The sequence below is a fragment of the Balaenoptera ricei genome, chromosome 20 (genome assembly GCF_028023285.1).
Source record: "Balaenoptera ricei isolate mBalRic1 chromosome 20, mBalRic1.hap2, whole genome shotgun sequence".
Taxonomy (NCBI): Eukaryota; Metazoa; Chordata; class Mammalia; order Artiodactyla; family Balaenopteridae; genus Balaenoptera; species Balaenoptera ricei.
In genome coordinates, this window is record NC_082658.1 from 24,878,500 (window position 1) to 24,898,020 (window position 19,521).

At 39.9% G+C, this 19,521-nt stretch overlaps 1 protein-coding gene across 5 annotated transcripts in view; it reads right to left on the reverse strand.

Moving 5' to 3' along the window:
- Nucleotides 1-334: 334 nt before the first annotated feature.
- The window catches only part of KAT7 (lysine acetyltransferase 7), a 31,534-nt gene continuing 12,347 nt past the window's right edge, over nucleotides 335-19,521 (reverse strand). For 3 of the 5 annotated variants that reach the window (XM_059908825.1, XM_059908823.1, XM_059908827.1), the window contains 11 exons: nucleotides 19,292-19,374; nucleotides 16,235-16,324; nucleotides 14,714-14,812; nucleotides 12,030-12,140; nucleotides 10,222-10,413; nucleotides 7,708-7,797; nucleotides 7,336-7,476; nucleotides 6,143-6,236; nucleotides 3,447-3,593; nucleotides 2,643-2,749; nucleotides 335-2,013 (listed from right to left, as the gene is read on the reverse strand). In XM_059908825.1, coding sequence (XP_059764808.1) covers nucleotides 1,912-2,013; nucleotides 2,643-2,749; nucleotides 3,447-3,593; nucleotides 6,143-6,236; nucleotides 7,336-7,476; nucleotides 7,708-7,797; nucleotides 10,222-10,413; nucleotides 12,030-12,140; nucleotides 14,714-14,812; nucleotides 16,235-16,324; nucleotides 19,292-19,374 — 1,256 coding nt within the window. In that variant the 3' untranslated portion in view covers nucleotides 335-1,911. The remainder of the gene's footprint in view (nucleotides 2,014-2,642; nucleotides 2,750-3,446; nucleotides 3,594-6,142; nucleotides 6,237-7,335; nucleotides 7,477-7,707; nucleotides 7,798-10,221; nucleotides 10,414-12,029; nucleotides 12,141-14,713; nucleotides 14,813-16,234; nucleotides 16,325-19,291; nucleotides 19,375-19,521) is intronic. The other 2 variants (XM_059908826.1, XM_059908824.1) reach the window with 1 other exon arrangement.

The window sequence follows — 19,521 nt, forward strand, 5'->3', positions numbered from 1 at the left end:
GTATCCTAACTTCCTGCTGGGTTTTCTGTCCTTGAACTTAATGAACTTAATGGAAGAATGGATAATACAGACTACTTATTGCTATGCATACCTATTATCTGGAACCAGAGTGTGGCAGGGAGAGTTTATCCCATCAACTAAACAAGCTCAGAGTAAGCACTCCCTCCACAGATACCCTGCATCACAGAGGAAGAAACAACCTTCCCCAGCCACAAACCACATCCCTCAACAGTCAGTTTACTGCTAGGAAAATAAATCCCAAGTGCATTACCTATTAGCAGCAGGTCAGTGGCACCATTCTGTACTCAAATGAGAGCTCCTGGGTGAAACAGACTTGAGCAGAGAACATGCTTTATTGAGGAGTAGATACAGAACAGCACATTCTACCACATGTGGGGAAGGATTAGCTTCTGTAAAAGGCCTTTACCCCTTAAGAAAACCCCCAGTGAAGTTGCTTTTGGATAAATTTTAACAGTGACACTGAAACTGGCAGGGAGCTGCCACTGAACATGCTTAAAATTAGCTCCCCCCAACCCACAGTGAATATAAGTAGTGTACAAAGATGACAAGAGAAAGGCACAAATGACCAGAGTTGGGATTGTGGTGAGGGTTCCACATGAAGACAGCGGTGTTGTAGGAGACCAAGTTGGAAAGGGTGACATGTCATACATCAAAAGCTGCCCCAAGATAGCAGGTTATAATGGGCTAGAGAGAAATTAGAGGGAGCATCTCTTCCTTCACTTAAACACCACCAAAAATAGGAGACCAGAGAATGGGGAGATGGTGGTAAATCCCAAAAAGGAAATGGAGGAGGAGTTCTTGGAAGGGCATAAGCACTTCAGTCTTAGAGGGAGGGTGAGGCACTGTTGAAAAGGGAAGCAAACCTTGGCAGCGGTGGCCATTATGCCTTGCTGAGTCATGGGCTGAGACACGGAAGTCATTTTCAATCACTTCTCCAAGGATGTTCAGACAAAAGCAGTGTAACTTATGTGGAAGTATAGGTATGCTATATCAGACTAATACTGGTGAAAAGGTTTCTGCAGTATAATTAACCATTTAACATGCAGCATGAAAGGGAGAACTGGAAATTATTTTGGCACCTGCAAACGTAAAGACGGGCAGGGAGTAAAGAGAAGAAAACGTTTACTACTGGGCACTTTCTGGTGAGGCAAAAAGTAGCATTCCATTCCCTTCCACCAAGACGTTGCCCACTGCCCACAGGTGAACTCAAATCCAAATACAGAATCACCACTTCTCAATTCTTTCTCCATCTCATTCAGATAATGTGCTGTAACCAAGACGAATCCCTGCAAGTCTTCAAAAGTATTTGGCTCTGGTCAGCCTGATACTGATCAAAAACAGGTCTTTCAGTAAAAATGGAGGAAAAAACTTAAAGTGAGATGAAATCTAAAGGGAAGGGACCCCTCCCAGGACACACACACACTCAGAAGTGTTACCTCTTCCCTGCCCCTCCAAGAACACAGGTAAGGAGTAACTGGGAAGGTCCTGGTGGCGGTAACCGTAGTTGGTGGTCTGGTGACTGGGCAGCAAGAAGAAGCACTATTACAAAGTTTAGAAGACACGACACAACCTCATGGGGCCAGAGGAGAGAACCAGTGACTGGACAGGTACAGTACCAAAACAGAACACCTTGGGTCAGTGCTACGAGGGATCTGCACTCAAGTCTAATACAGATCCCATCCAGGCAACCTCACTGAGGCCGAAACAACAGTTCCTCAGAACCAGCGTCTGCAGTGTACACGAAGGTCGGAGCCAGGACAGTCCTGAGGGGGATGGCCTTCCCAAAGGATACTGTACTTGCCAATCACAAGAGCAACAGAAATGACAGACAGATCCCTAGGGTACGGATTCCTACTGCTGGGGTTCGCTGGCTCGGAGTAACCGGTCACTTTAAGTGCCCTTGGGAGGGGTCCATTTTAAACAGCTTGGATCCATGGTTTTATTGGAGTTGGATCTTTTGGCCTCTTTGGCTATCCACTCATCAATCAGGTCCTGAGGGAGAACAATGGGAAAAATTATTATATACATTCAACTTATACATGTTTATAAGTGGATTCCAAAATGATTATTAGCAAAGAAGAAATGGCCAAAGATTTAATAATATACTAAGGTGTGAGACAGGAATATAAAAAAAAATTATCTTTTGATTTACCTAGTGCTCTCCTACCTAATCCATTTCTTCCTACTATGCCCTCGGTAAGACCTGAAAATCATCATTCATCTTCCATCATTAAACGTTACAAGTCAACTTAAAAAAATTTTAAATTGGCATGAGTTGCGATGGCATTTGTTAAAGGAATTTAAAACCACTTCCACAGGACCTGGAGTTTATGAAGATTCTCCTCCACAGATAGGCACTCTTCATCCGATCTAAGAAAATCATCAAAGGATAGAAGTATGACTGTGCAACATAAAGCTGCTTAACTGGAGCTGCTTACACGTCTGTCATTCAAATCTGAGATGGGAGCTTAAGATAAGCCTAACAATGAGACCAAGTAAAGGATGCAGAGTCAGACTCCTTTACGAAGGGAAGGTTACCTGTAAGGTGTGAAGGCCCCACTTTGCTCTGCTAGGCCTCAAGGGACATTAAGCAATGAGCAAGAGGCTGATAGTAACTTTACCTGTCTCTTCAAAACTAGGTGTTTTCCTTTCCAGTATTTGAGCATCTGAAGGGCTTGCAGAGTGCTGACAATGTCCACAGGATTCACAGCTGTCTCCTGGCTAATTTCTGAAACAGAAGAGCTACTGAGAACTTGGCCAAAATGCAGACACCACCCCCGCCCCGCCCCACCAAGGCCCCCTTTCCCTTGGAGGAAATCTAGATGCAGACTCCAAATGTTTGGAATCTTCACTACTTGACCCAAGCTATTCAGAAGAAATTTACAAAGCATTCATTTGACCAGTTAAAATAACTAGAGAAGACGGATATTACAGCAGGAAACCACTTGGCCCCTATAGAAATCAAGGTCAAAGACAGACCAAACTAAATTCTTCCATCCTCACATAAATATTCAGGGATGTCAGAAGTTCCTGTGTGTGCCAAAAGACTTGAAGTTTTTCTTCTTTCTTGACTTTTGTTGAGAATTAAAGTGTCAGCAACCTGAGATTTGAGATGCAATAACGTATACCTGAATAAAACCTATCTATAAAACACATTTTCTCTGTAAGAAACCAAATCATATAACCAGTCCCAAGAAACCAAATCATATAACCAGTCCCAAGGGCCAAACACTCTGGAATCCTGCGGCACCTTTAGTGAGTGGTCCACATTAGTGGGTCTTCTGCTCTCATATTCAGATGAAACACAGAATGGGGCATTTTCTTTGCAGGTTACAAAGCATGAACAGGGCCAAATAGAAAAGTCAGAATATTCAGTGGAGCTAACATCTTGAGGAACAACCATTTTCTAAGAGTCAAAAACCAACCTTTGATAGAAATCTCTTTGCCTTGGAAATTATGCAGGTAACGAAGAAGCACTTCTTTCCAGTAACTGCGGTAGCTTATGAGCCCCAGATCTGAGAGTGGACGCTCTGGGGAGCCAACTTTTTCTTCCACTTTGGAAAGCAAATAACCTGCCAGGGAACAATACAGATACTGTGTCTCACCCTAGTAAGAACAATGTACCAACATGGAAAAAGATTTAAGGAGCAGAGTCTGCTTTGCAATATCAATTAGGGTTCAGTCATTTAATGCAATACAATGTTGGCTGCCTTTGTACAAACAAAAGGGGATGAATGTGTATTTACATTTACTTCTAATAGACATTAAAAAAACTCTGGAAGGCTTCACTAGAAACTTATCAACGGTTATCTGTAGGTATGTGTTAAGAACACGGTAGATAAGGAATTCCCTGGCAGTCCAGTGGTTAGGACTCAGCATTTTCACTGCCTGGGGCCTGGGTTCGATCCCTGGTCGGGGAACTAAGATCCCACAAGCCGAGTGGTGCAGCCAAAAAAAAAAAAAAGCCGAGAAGCAAAAACAAAAACAAAAACAAAAACAAAAAACAGGGTAGATGGGAACAGAGATTGGGAAGCCATTTCACTATACAGCTATTAATCTTTTTCAAATTTTTGAACTTTAAGAATGGGTTATCTCAGTACTGCCTATGAAATACTGGTGGGGGGCGGGGAGGGGGACGGGGATGGATACTATCTGAATTTCACTAAGTCGCTAGTTTTAACATCTAAACGTCTAACTTTCAACACCATGGGGATGCAGTCAGCAAGATTCATACCCCGGGAAACTCTACTGGATAATTAACCTGCTTTCTTCAACAAATAAATAGCAAAGAAAAAAAAGAAAGAGATGGAGTGGGAACTTTTAGACTAAAAGTGATTTATAAGCTACATCTATCAATCCCAATATCAGTTCTATCTGGATTTGAGTAAAAATAATTTTTTTTAAAAGAACAAAATCACAAAATAAGGAAAATTTGAATAGTATAATTTATGACATTAAGGAATTTTTTGGTTTTTTGGTATTTTTTAAGTATAACAGACCTTATTCTTTTAGAGATGCCAAAATAGTTGAGGGTGGGACTATAGGTAAAACAAGATTGGCCATAAAATGGTAATCATTACAGGGGAGTTTATTATACTATTATGCTACTTTTGTATATGTTTGAAAATTTCCACAAAGTTAAGTTTATAAAATAGGTGTTACCTATTCAAAGATATACAATCCCCTCACACCCTTAGTGGATTATGCCATTTCCTGATTCATCTCTTACCAGATGGCTTAAAAAAAAAAAGGATCACAAAGCTGTTTCTAAGAATTCTAATTTGACTAAAATATGTCATGTTACAGTGAATATCGAATAAAACACGGCTGAATCTCATTATTTACAGTAGTTATATTCTACAAAGTCACAGTGAACACTGAATTAGCGAACATTGAACCACTGCTCTTAGGGGAGATACAGGGTTAGGTTCCTGTGGGCTGCTGGTCACATTCTTGTCAACCAATCAATACATAGCCTCGTTTTATGTGCTTTTGTTTAAAAATACCTATTTAATACATATCGTTGATTCATTAACAGTGAACTAACAGCCAACAGCACAATAATGTGTGCCTGAATAAAACCTATCTATAAAACACACTTTCTCTGTAAGGCACATCACAGCCTTCCTAGACAGTACTTCAGCACTACGCTTAGGGACCATTTAAAATCAGCAACAGTGAATTCCCTGGCGGTCCAGTAGTTGGGACTCCACGCTTTCACTGCCAAGGGCCCAGGTTCAATCCCTTATCGGGGAACTAAGATCCCACAAGCTGTGCGGTGCGGCCAAAAAAAAAAAGGAAAAGAAAATCAGTAACGGAAAGCACAAAAATATGGGGACTTCCCTGGTGGTCCAGTGGTTAAGACTCCGCGCTCCCAATGCAGGGGGCCCAGGTTTTGATTCCTGGTCAGGGAACTAGATCCCGCATGCATGCCGCAACTAAAGGTCCCGCACACCACAACGAAGATCTCGCACGAGGCAACGAAGATCCCACACAACTAAGACCTGGTGCAGCCACATAAATAAAGATTAAAAAAAAAGGCACAAAAATATGAATGACATGGTACTAATAGACCATGAAAAGGACACTTGCTTAAACACAGAGAGCCGAAACAAGGCACCTTGTTTAACCTCATCTGGGAATGCATGGTGACTTTTTTTTTTGGCTGACATGGGCATGTTGGTTGATTTTGGGCTTATGAATAAATTTTAACGAGTACGCAAATTCCCAAATACAGAATCCATGATTAATAAGACAACTGCCTCTAGACAAAAGCTTACAAAACTAAAATTCCTAACACCCAAGAACAAATTTGAAGCCTTATGCATGTATGTGCTGTTCATAAGTCTCAAACTGGGATAATCCTAAAGAGCTTACTTTACTATCCTCTATACCTCCCACCGATGGGTACCAACTCAGGGTCCTGTATTCATCTGAGTGTTCAATGTGTATCAGGCCAACTGACAATGTTCAGATTTCTTCCACTTACTCATTCACTTAATACCAGTGTAATTCCACTACGTGCCAGGAATTGCATAGACAGATCACAGGACAAAAAGACAAACAACAATATTCACATGGTCCCTGCTTGTGGAACTTATGACTTTCCTGTTTCACTTACTGAAATCAATGAGCATCTTGCCATAGCCCTGTCTCATGTACTGAGGCATGGTAAGGATACAGGATACATTGTAGTTGAGGAATGAATTCTTTTCCTAAAATCAAGAGCAAACAGATGAGCGGGTCATGAGAATCTGGAACCAAAGGTGTCAGCAGTCCCACAGATACAAAACAAGGTTGCTTGCAAAATATATGCTAACTAGTCCTGAGGAGTGGCTGTCAGGCTCACAGCTGGTACATCCACACCCTTTATGATGATCCCAGGGTTTCCCTAGCTCTAAGATTTCCAGTCTCATCTTAAGGGGGCTGACTATGGGTTCCTTACAGGCACAGAGCAAGGCAAGAAGGTTTAGAACGCTGAGTCAGTCTAGAGCAGCCCTCTTTAAAAGCAGTATTTCAAAAGACTGTTGCCTACTGGAGAAGGGAGGGAATCCAAACAGTAAGTCCCCATTCTGGAAAGGGGTCAAAACACAATTAAATCACATATTGCTTGATTCCATTTATGTGAAATGCCCAGAACAGGCAAACTTATAGAGACAGTGGGGTTGGGAGGGAATCAGTGGAAATGAGGAGTGACTACTTATGGGTATGGGGTTTCTTATTAGGGTAACAAAAACTGATTGTGGTGACTGCCAGGTGGTTGCACAACTCTGTGAATATGCTAAAAACCACTACACCATACACTTTAAATGAGTGAATTGTATGGTAGGGGAATTATATTTCAATAAAGTTGTTATATTAAAAAGTCATAAGCAAAATCTGGCCTTGAGTCTTTAAAGGCACATTGGCATTATCAACTGAAGGAGCCCAGCTAGAAAACCAGGCAAAAGGAACGTATTCCTGGTTTTAAGCTAATAACACAGAGGAGAGCAAAGCCAGGAGAGTTGGTTGGCTTGACTACAAGATGTGGGCTTGTGGGTTAGTAGGCAGGGCCCTGGCCAGTAATTAATGGGCAGCTTCAATCCACAAGTCCAGAAATGAATAAATCAGAAGCTTTTAATAAAGAATTGCACACTTTCATTGAATAATCTTTGATACGTGTATTTCCACCCCCCGCCCCGCCACCCTTTAAGAGAAGGGCTGTCATCATTGCCCAGGGAACTGCCTCTTTCCGTCAGTGATCTGAGTCACCATATGCCAACATCAATCACCCTGCTCTGGTCATCAGCTTCTTAATCTCCAGATCCTGCTGACCTTGGAAAAATATCCAATCAGGTGACAACCAGTGTTGTCTGCTTCTGTCATAACATAGAACAGGAAGGGCTCCACATCATAATATAATGTCTTGTGGTCCAGAAAAAGCTTGGCCAACAGGCACAGGTTTTGGCAGTAGATCTGGAAGTAGAGAAACAACGTTTATGTGTGGGTCAGTGATTCTTATACTTATCAGATAAAGGCCTAAAATTTAAAGATCATACCATTATTGTTAATGAAGCAGAAATTGTGTATTTTGGCCAATAGAAGAGCTCTATCTTCTTTACGAGGTGAAATGGAGATAAAACAAATTTCTGAAACCTGTGAATGTACAACACTATCACCCCTTTTTCTGATGTCAGCACTTTTTACCTTGTTTTTCTTGCCATCCACTTCAAACACAGAGATTGAACCTTTGCGATATATCTCATCTCCGGGTGGGTGTTTCCACACACACTTAGCCTGCAAGAGAATGGAATTCACATCAGAGAAACAAACCTTCCCAGTAAGACTGCTGCTCAAAAGGGAAAAGGAATCACAGGTCAAATTTAGTTAGCTGAGATGGACAGTTGGACAAACTTGAGAACATACAGCAAAACAGATTTTCTTTTTAGTGAAACAAATAAAGGCTTCTAAAGTCACTGCAATATATTTATGGTATTTTTATAGCAGTTTGGAACAGGTTTTCTGGATTATATTCTGGCACTGTTCCAACCCAGGAGATTAAAATCATCTACCACGTAAAAGCAAGATAAATAAAAAAAAATACCCTAGCTTATTATAAAATGCCTTGTGCCAACAGGAAATTCTTAAGCAGCTTATTTCCAGCAGCTGAGAGTTGCTAAGTAAAGGTACTCTCACCTTTACCAGAAACTTCTCATTACCACCTAAACCATTACGGTCTTCTTTTTTTCAGATTAGAAAACAGACCCAGTGATAAAAACCATGCCCCCCTCTCCAAGTGTTCACTTTGTTATACTATAATGAAATAGGAGCATGTCCTTCTGTGGCTTAAAAAAAAAAAAAAAAAAAAAAAAGGCAAGGAAGCCTGGTTGAGCAGCAGGAAGCAGGGGGAGCGGAGGGGGGAGGAAGACAGGACAACGGACACTGACCTGGCCACAAGGGGGCACAAGGTACTCCTTTCCTCACCCTCAATTGCTAATAGATTTAATGCAGCCGGGAAGCCACTGCTGTAAATAGGTGAATTTTTAAAAGGTTTTATGTAAAATACTTTTTAAAATATCACTTAAAAGGCATATGTATATGGAATATTTTTTTATTAAATTTTATTGTGACTCTTGGTCAACTCAAGAATCATGCCCCAATTTGTCACATGTAAGGCCACATATTCAGTAACTGGTCTTGTTTCAAGAAAGCTCCACCTGTAGTTTGTTCCTATCTCCACACCTTTACTCATGTTGGCTTTTCCCAACAATAAGCAAACTAACAACAATTATCTGTTCAGAAACAGAAGCCAAACTGTTGGCCAAATGGCCAAAGAAAGCCCATTTCTGTGATGATGCCTAAAGCAACAGGAATCTTCAGAGGTGTGAATTAAAATAGGTTTTTATTTCCTGAAATTCAATTTTTATAACTCATATAATACAGTAGCGAACCTCAAATATTCAGAATGTTTACTTGATCCTCAGATTTATCTAGGCCCTTTGTTTTCTCCCCCTACTACTATTTCTTGCCTTTTAGCTACTTCCTTGGTTAGTGCCACTAAATAAACAGAAACAAAAAGAAAAAGGGCATATATAGTTAAGCAGTTCATATCAATAAAAATACCAGTCTTTCACATAGCAAACCCTAAATTAGGTTATCTCCATGGTCTTCAATCATGGAGTCCAGTCCTCACTCATCCCCCACCTGCCCTCCCTCCCCCTCCCCCCTCCCCACATCCTTCCCCACCCCGTCTAGGGGGCTGGAGTCTAGAGGGCTTAATTAGCAGTGGCAGTTCTGGGCCACTACATACTCCAGAGTTGGGAACACAAAAAAGCAGTTATCACCAAACTGGGGAGAAGAGTGTTATGACAGAGATCATAGGAAGTCTGGGTTATAGATTCTCAGCATGTGGAAATCCTGGGAAATAAAGACGGAAGGGGAAGGGAAAAGAGACACCCTAAAAGGCCTAAGAGCCACAGTTACATTGTGACTATGGAAATAAGCAAAAAGATAGGTTTCCCCGCCTGACAGACTAATCTCCACCTCTGACCCTTCCCCAACCCTGCTCCATGGCAGAAATTCCCTTTAAGACAAGACTTTTCATTCCATAACTAGGGAAAGAAAAATGGCTTAAAACTGCAAAATACCTAGTGAGCACATTTGTCAACAATAAAATCAGATTCAAGTGTTTATTCCTATTTTCACAGGAATAAGACCATTCAGAAACCAGAAAACACTAAGCAACTCAAGGGAGAGGCTGACCTAAGGACCCATTCTGTTAATTTCGTAATTTGTCTTTCTTAAGCAAGTGTTCATTTAACACACATTTATGGGGCATTAACTGCCCACGCTAGCTGCTAGGGATACAAAAGGTTAGTCGCGTCCCAGTTCTGCCTAATGAAGGTCTATCTAATGAAGTCCATTTATTTTCATCTAGTTGAGACACAGAAAAGCTGTGGGCAGAGGTAATTCATATCCCAAGGGAGAAACAGACGAGAGCAGGCAGCAAGAAAAAAGACAGGGAGATGAGTATGACAGGATGTGGTTAAGGGCCACCCAGGCTTGCCACAGGCTGTATATCCCGACTCTGAAATGTGGCTTTCAATTTCCTGTGCCTTCGTCCCATTTCTGTGGACCACTTAGAGGTGCTTAGATAGATGTCTAAATCTAGAGATCCCATAGCTTATCACCACCATGGTCATGGACCCCCAAACAACTTACCATGTGTCGGCGGAGTATTGTTTGGCTCTTCATGTATTTTAAACAGAATTCACACATGTAAAGACGTCCCAGTCGTGCATATTCCTCAGGATAGGGAGAATGGTACCACGTATCAAGCTCATAGCGACCAAAAGCAATTGTTTTAATCATGTTGCTCCCCTCTGTGATTTGGCCTTGCAGCCTTAACTTCTCCTATTGTAGACAAGAAATTAAGTCCAAGGAGGATTAGAATTGATCATTTCTGTAGTTTTAAGCTGTGTGCACGCCACCATGCTAGGCTATGAGAAAAAAAAATATGACATTTGGCTTCTATCTCATGAGAAACTTGCACTGAAGAGAACAACAGGAGCACAGATAACCAGAACCACGAAGCTTATAGAAAATGTACTATCTGCACTGCCCAGAGCACAGATCTCAATAGTGGCTTTTCTCTGCTCCCTACCACACTTTGGGCCTCATCTCCTGAACATCAGAACAAGTCCTCGGTAAAGTTTTATTTTTACCAGCCAGAACCAAACTGAATTATAAAAGGCAATCTATCACAAATACTCCCTACACCTTTACGAAACATTCTAAAACTAAACAAAAGATTCTCTAGACTGTGCTTTACATATCTGCAGCTTTTATAAAGCTGCGAGGATCTGCATGACATACACCCATGGCAGCCATCTTCTCAACTTAGGTCCTTTAAAAAATATTTTTGAAAGAGGGATGATGCTTTAATTCTGGAATCTAAAGCTAGAAAGTAGAAGATATTTTTGGATGCCTGTCCCCACTCAGCGGCTATGAGTTGGCTACAGAAATAATTCTGAATAACCAGGTAAAGAGTTGTGAAAAGCTGGCCTAGGAAATGCTCTGTTCCAGAATAGGACAGAGAAAACCAGCAGCAGCAACCCAGCCTAGCCAAGGGCAGCTATCAAACCCTGCCTCCCACATAACTTCCAACAAGTCTATTCGAGAATTTTTAAATAAAGTATTCAATATAATTTTTTTAAAGAGGAAGATGAAATTCACTTTACAAGCTAAATTTCCTTGAAGACATTTAATTCATTAAATCCGAGGTAAACTCAATCACAATTTTCTTTTTTTTGGCCGCACCGTGCATCATGAGGAATCTTAGTTCCCAGACTAGGGATCAAACCCATGCCCCCTGCAATGGAAGCACAGAGTCTTAACCACTAGACCACCAGGGAAGACCCCTCAATCACAATTTTCTTAAAGCAAAATTGTTGAAAATTCTGCCTAGGGAATCAAAACTAAATGGTAACTATAAATAAAAATCAGAAGAGGAAACCATCTTAATACATGAAACTAGGCTGTGTCAAAGAATAATTCTAAAATATCTGACAACAACTGTGTCCATTATTCCTTTTCACCATTCTTTTTATTCTTTTATAGCTGTAATGAAGGGCTGAGGCAACCCTGCAAAGGGGAGTTCCTGTTTCGGTTAAGAGGACAACAGAGAGGGGTTATCTCCCAGTCTACAGGTTCTCGGAATTGCAAATTATCCACCTGACACAAAGGGATACCTGTTGTTTTACCCAGCTAACCACCTACACCAAACAGGTCCTTCCAGGAGTTGAGGTGGGGAGGAAAAACTTTAAGGGACAAGGGAAGGGAGGAGGGGTAATTAATTTTAAATATGAATGGGAAGGAAGAAATTCTCAAATAAGGATGGCTGGGGGAAGGGGAAAGAGTCAACCAGCAAGGTATATTTAATCCCCATCAAACTGACTGCTCATCATTTTTCTTGGCAGTTCCAAGTGCCCCTCCCAAGTGGTCCTCAGCTTGGAGGTTTTACTACTCACCAGATCCTCTGAAGCCCGGGCTTGTGCTCTTCGGAAAAGATCCAAGTCATACTCGCTAGTCAGGTTTTCCAAAAGAGGTTCCCGAGTGTTCCCATAGGTCTGCCTGTGTTCCTAGGAAAATAACCAGAGCGTGATACTCTCTGCTTCTAAGAATTTAATCTATTGCATTTCAATGGATGCCAACCAGAGGGCCAAGAACAACCGTAAGCTATTTATTTAGTGCCTACTATTTCCTAGGCATTATACTAGGCACTAGGGATTGAGTACAAAATAAACTATTTACCAGACAGGTTAATTCCAGAAGACACCCACTACCCACCCTAGTGAACCTGGAAAGGAAATGCTCTTATAATCTCTCCAAAAGTGAGTTTCATTCTTTGGAACTCTATGCTTCCATTTCTTTCTCTGAAAATGTGCGTGACAATACAAAGAAATAAAATATAACAAACCCAAAGGCACTACCAATTCCTAGAATCCTGAGATCTGGAAGGAACCTTGGTGGATACTCCCCATTTAAAAACAAAACCAAATAAAAACTAGAATCTCTAAGCCTTCGAGTCTAAGATTTTAGACTGAATAAAATCTGCAGGTAGGAAGGGGCAGTTGGACTAAGCAGTCTTTTGTAAACTCTTTCACTTGAACTGCTGCAGCACCCACCACTACACGATCCACCAAAGGTACCGTAATGCTCCCACTTTAGAACTCCAGCCCAAGTGCACTGGAAAAAAGGCTGGCCTCTGAGAAATGTTTTACTCAATATTAAGCAAGAACAAGGGACAGAACAGACAGAGAAAATTAGAATCACAGAAATAATCCAGTTTTAAATAAGTAACAAATCTTACCATGGCAGTCACTACACAAATATCCTTTCACAAGAAATTCCACACGGGAAACTTGGCTTTTAACCTTTGATTCTAGCCCTTCCCACTCTGTCCTAGACTCCACCTCCTACCCAGAGAATAGAAGATAATGGTTGTTTAGAGGAGCAGATGGCTCATCCCAGGAAGAACTCAGTAGACTTCGCTCATATATTACCATATGAAGAAACCACCCACCAGCATCTTTACCCCTATTAAAATTTCTTCCGCTTAATCTGGCCCCATCTGATGGATATCTTTTTAAATTTGGGCTGTTATCTAATACTTGGGTTTTAAGTATAAGTTATTTCTTCTAGTTTCATGAATTTTTTTTAAAAAGCTTTAAAAAATCCTATCCAGCATTTTTACCAGGAAGGTTCAGTCCAAATAACCTAGCCCAAACTAGTGGAAAGCAAATGTAAGGTAAATTTCAGCTTTTACTTCAGACACTCTCTCTACCTGTATGATTCTGGGAAAATTACCTCTCTAAATCTCAGTTTCCCATCTATAAAACAGGTGAAATACCATCCATCTTTGTAACAAAGATTATGGGAGCAACATAACCACAGTGCCTACCTAGCACATAAGAACTCAATAAATGGTATTATCGTATTATTACACCTCTACCCAACTTGTAGATAAAAAAACTGAACAAGACAGAGGGGAAGCATACAACTTCCCCCCAACAGCCCACTTCTAGAGCCTTCCCTCTCTCTACAAACCCAGCACAGTCTGGAGCAGGTGTTTAGCTACAAACTCACCCCACAGCCTCCACACATCTCAAACTGGACCATCTCCATTTACTCGTAAGGGTATCATTTTTAAGACAGTGATGACTACCACAAAGGCAAATACATAGTTGGGCATATTTCTGTCTTAATGAAGCCATGCTAAGTATTCACAAACCATACTTTTAATAATCTATTCTAATGACTAAAGAAACAAAGAGTCCAACTCCATGGAAAAATAAAAATACACATCAGAAGAAGATGCCAAAACGTTAACAGTGGTTTATATCTGGGAGGGTGATTTTTTTTTTTAATTTTTCTTTCCTATAGTTGGTATTTTCAAAGTAAACGCTATGAAGATATTTATAATAAATCTTTACTTAAAAATTAATATTTTGTGCAAAAAATTTTTGGAAGAATTTTTAATAAAATGGGGAAATCAGCTTAAGATAGGTAAATGAAAACACAGAATTAAAAGCTGTACTTATAGTAATATCCAAACTATGTAAATAAGGCATTGTAAAAAGCTAGAAAGTTATATCCCAAAATGCTAGCTGTGGTTATTTTTACGTAATAGGATTAGTGTTTATTTCTGAATACTTTCCTTAATTGTTCTATATTTTTTATTACAAACGTGCACTACTTTTAAAACTAGAAAAATAAATTAAAATACTACAAAAAGACCTATTATACAATGTATCACCCATTTAATACCTTTTATCATGTAGGTATTCTATTCTTCCATTAAAGGAAATGCACTACTGCTTAGCTTGAATATTCTTCCTTACACAGACATCTCCAACATCATGAAATTTGTTCGAGCGGGTAAATTTAACCCTTTAAACCTAAAGTGAGGTTTACAAACTAAAAGGATTCAATTTTTTTTCATCTAAATTCTAACAGTATTTTGTTTTTCGAGGACTCCCAGTTCCACTCGTATTGGGGAAGTATATATAGTGAATTCTAACTGCCAGCAAAGAGTCCTGTTACTTACAGAGCACACCAAATGGCAAATGTGAAAAGCAGAATCTCAGTAACCAAAAAGAATCAAATGTGATAGCAAGAGTTCATGGTAATTAAATATTTAACTTTTTCTCACCATATATTTCTCTTTCTGTTCTTTGCTCAGCCCAGAATTTCTTTTCTTCCTGAGTTCAGCAACCTTTTCCTTATATCGCAACTGCCTCTCTGTTGGTGCCTAAAAAGAAGGAGAAAATTGAGGTTAGCTAGAAAACTCATTATGTAATTAAGTTTCTAAATGAAAGTAACATACACCAAAGACGGGGTGGGGGGGGGCGGGGGGGGGACGCCAGATGCGATATGGGCACCCTGTGAATACTGCGGTAATTTTAAAACTCCAAATGGGGTTCCCTCATCACCTAGAACACTACCCTGTCAGTTAATACGAGCTCAGGAAATGTATAATATTTTAATATTAATCCAAACAGAATATAAACTAAGGATGGAAACAACAGGAATAAAAGATCATTTCAATTCAATAGGCATTTATTGAATGCTTACAGTTTTCCAAGTACTGATACGAAAATGAATAAAAATTTAAAAACTGATTTAGAATCCAAGATAGATAATGAAGACAAGTGTAGAGTGCTTTCACCTGCCAAGCACTGGGAACAGGTACTTTACATGCATAATTTAGCTGACTACACTGCCAGGTAGGTATTATTCAAGGAAATAAAGTTTAGGGAGGTTAGCTGACCTGCCCAAGACCACACAGCTAGAGTAACACAATCGCCGTATTCAAATCCAGATCTGTTTGGCTCCAAAGTCAAACTTCTCCCTCATCACCATGCCTCCTCTGCTATCCACTTATAATCTAACCACAGAAACAGACATCCATATGATGAGCTATGGGTATATAATATGTGCCAAAGGCTAAACTAACAATCTGAGAACACTGCAAATAGGAATACATGCGGAAGAAATTCATTAATGGTAGAAGATTTGGGAAGAATTCCTACAACAGCTAAGAGTTGCACAAGGCCTTGAAGGAGAAACACAATCTCTTCTTGGTATAAGTATAGAGTCCTAGGGAGAAAAACAGCAAGAGAAAGACCAAAGGCATTCAGCGGGGAACAAGGAATTAAATGTAATCAATGGGCATGAATGTTCAGAGAGGCAGAAAGATTAGAGCGAAGCACCATCTTGGAATCCAACAGAAAAGAGAAGTAGAAGAAAACTGACATAAACAACAAGCGTCAAATGCTAAGGAAGTCACTGGTGACATTGGAAACATACCACCAGAGCAGAGGGGCCTGAAAGTAAATTATGATGGGTTAGAAAGTGGATGCAAATAAGGAAATAGAACAGCAAGTATAATCTTTCAAATAATCAAGATTACCTATTATTACTAATATTATTATTACCATTATTATTATTATTCTAGGTAGCATGATTCCTTCTTTTATGAGGTAGAAGTTTTTTTCTTGAAAATTCACTATTTGGAAAAAGTACGATTCTAAGTTTATGACCGGAAGACCCGTTATCCAGACACAGCATAGAAAACGAGGCATGGATATACCTAAAGACCATTACAGGGCAGAGGAGATCCAAGACTTGGCTCTCAAACTGTAAATGGCCAGAGCTTTAACAAGGCCCGTACCTGGTGCCTGGTTGCATGCCTGTTGTTGTCATCTTGCCTGTGGGACAGCATCCTTTCTTCTATCTGCTTATCCCGGCTCTGTGCTCTCACCTGCAACCATCAACAACGTCAATCAATCCACCTGCCTCTAAGACTATGTTTACTTAAAGTGCAAGAATACAACAGTAATCCCTTGAATTTACACTGTACTTTTACTTTCAAAGGGTCTTCACATTTATTATCACAATCTCTATAAGAAATAGATAAGGCAAGCTTCACATTCTGTTTTCTCAGCCATTATCCGAGAATCAGAGAAGTGAAATAATTACAGCTAGGTGGTGGTAAAGCTAAGATTTTAAGTAAGTCTGATGACTCTGAGCCTCTGTACTCTTTCCATTGTGCAACAGTATGTGTGAGGAAGTGCAAGAACAGAGTAAAGAAGTACAAAGAAAAGGTTAGATACTTGGGATCAAGTCTACAGAGAAACTTAACTCTGTAGTTATGACCTTAGACAAATCACATTAGCTCTCCAAGTCTCAGATTCATCTTCTGGGCAGTGAGGACTCATATCCAACTCCCTATTCTACATCAACACTAAAACTCAGCATGGTCAAAACAGAGTGACTGACGCTCTCCCACAAATCTGCTCCACCCCAAATCTTCCCTGTAGCAATAAATAGCAACACTTTCTAAACAACTGATCAGGTCAAAAACTTGAACGTCATGCTTGATTGTTCTCTTTCTCTCCCACCTCACAATGAATTCATCAGCAACTCTATCAGGCTGCCCCCCTCCAAAACATATCCTGAGTCCAACCAATTCTGACCATCTCCACTGACAATGACACTAGACCAGGCCACCATCTACTGCCTAAGCCTCAGACACAGCCTGTCTACCCTGTGTCAACTCCTGCCCCCTCCAGTCCACTCTCCACATACCAGCAAGCTGTGATTTTTAAACAGTGTTTATGATATTACACCACGCCTCTGTTAAAGCCCTCCGAATGCCTCCCACGGCCGTCAGAACAAAAGCATACTCCTTTTGCCAAGGCCTACAGGTCCTTCATGATATGGATCCTGCTTCTTCATTTCCCATCACATTCCAGCCACACTGGCCTACTTTCCACCCTTCAAATGCAACCATTTATCCCTGTCTCACGGCCTTTGTGTTTGCCCATCCTTCTACTCAGGACCTAGACACAACTAACTGCCTCTTTGCCGTCACCCATGACTCAGATAAAATGTCTTTCTCCACAGCCCAAGCAAAAGCAGTGCCATACCCTGTCACCCCCAAAACAGTCACTCTCTGTTTCCCATTTCATTTCTCAGAACATTACCACTACACGAAATTCTTAATTGCTTACTAATTTTATATGTTGATTTTGCCTTCCTCCATGAAAATGTAAACTCATTGAATTCAGTCTTTTGACTGAATAAAAATGGTAATATCACTGATTGCAATCATTTACTGGAAAACTCAGAGTAATTCTGTACATGCAAGTACTTTAAAAACTCTGGGGTTTTTAGTAAATGTGAGGAATTAGCCTAATCTTTCCATTTGGGATTCTAAATGTAATAAAAACATGTATCTTTCAGAAATTCTCCTGATCCTCACAAGCACATGGTCCAGTAGTAAAGACGGATTATGCTGAGCCTGATTCCCCTTGTAAAAAAGAGCACAAAAGAGGAAAGTTGAAGAAATGCGTTCCTTTTTTCAGAATTTTCTTCCCCACACTGAAAATTTTCTTTTTCTTTTTTAAAAAATAAATTGCTTAAGGCAACATGTTCATACTGCTATTAGCCAACAATTTAAAAAGTTATACCTTAAGAAGACTTTTATGTAAAACCATCCATAGTATCAGATCGTTATATTTAAAGACAAGTGGTAACGGACAAGTCTCAAAAACCAGAGATCACAGTTATTTTCAGAGAAAGAAGCATCTAATGCCTTGTCAGCTTCTGATGCAGATGTTGGAAGAGCTGCTCCTGTTTTGCTCTGGTCTCACACTGATGGGAAGATAATGGGAAGACCTACCACTTCTACAGAGAGCAGAAGAAACGGCCTTGCTTATGTGAGAGATTTGGGATGAAGGAAGATCAGAGTAAGTATCCACAACCTCAAAATCCACGTAAGCATTGAAAGTATGCTACTTTGCTGAAAGACTAAACACAACACAGAATGAAACTTTCCCTCCTGTGGTCTACTTGTAAATAAGAGAACACATTCCTGAATCAGGGAGAATTAATGTTACCTGGGGAATCTCATTTTTCTCAGGAGGAAACTGGCCCAAACAGGAATAAACCTGTTATCCTGGCCTTCTCAGCAAAATAACAACCACAAAAACAACAATTAATACTTTGGTCTAACCAACTTGGGTAACCTGCCCAAATACTACCTGAGCAATGCATTTAATTAGTAACATTTTCAACTCCTGCTTGCCCATAATTAGTTTCTTGGTTCCTCCTTGGTAGCAACAACCCATACAGAAACATACAAAACAGGATCTTAGGCTCTACTCCTAAATCCATTATTCCAAATCCCAAAGCTTATTTAGAACTATATTTTTCAAGAATGTAAGACAAGAATTAGCCAAGAGTAGGTGTGATTGAGAGTAACAAAACGAGAAGTATTCCACAGAAACAGACAAAGAAAGAGGAAAAGAATTTTGAAAAACTTTTAAAAAGCAAAATGTCCTCATAGATTTATAAGAAGAGAAACTAATGCATAAATATTGAGATCACATATTTATGCAAATTATTCCTTATGGAAAAGGTCCCTAGCAATCTTTGAAGATAATTTTCAACAGAAAATATCAAAGCACTTAGAGGATGATGTTCCAAATATTCCATAGATAATCTCATTGTTAATTTCTCTCAAAACACTCATTACGTAGAATAATTCATTTGTCCGTTGTTTTTTTTTAAAACACAGTTGTTTTTTATAATGTTTCCTCCACTAGAATGTAAGAACATGGACCTTGCCCATTTTGTTCACACTGTATCCCTACTGTTTAGCAAAGTGCCTGGCAAATGGTAAGCACTCAATAACTATATGTTGAATAAATGACAATACAATTACCTTGCATTCATCAGCTGAGAGGTTATGATAAAGAGGGCATCCTGATATAGAGAAATGTCTCTCGTGTTTTCCTGTAAGGTGTCCTGTTAAAGGAGGAAAAAACTTAATCTCAAGATGAAAGATTTAAGCTTGTAAAGTCATATTTTTCTCTACCTTCCTCTACCTTTTTTTACGGTATCATTTTATCACGTACATGTCTGATTACAGATTAAATCCATCAAAGGTAAGTA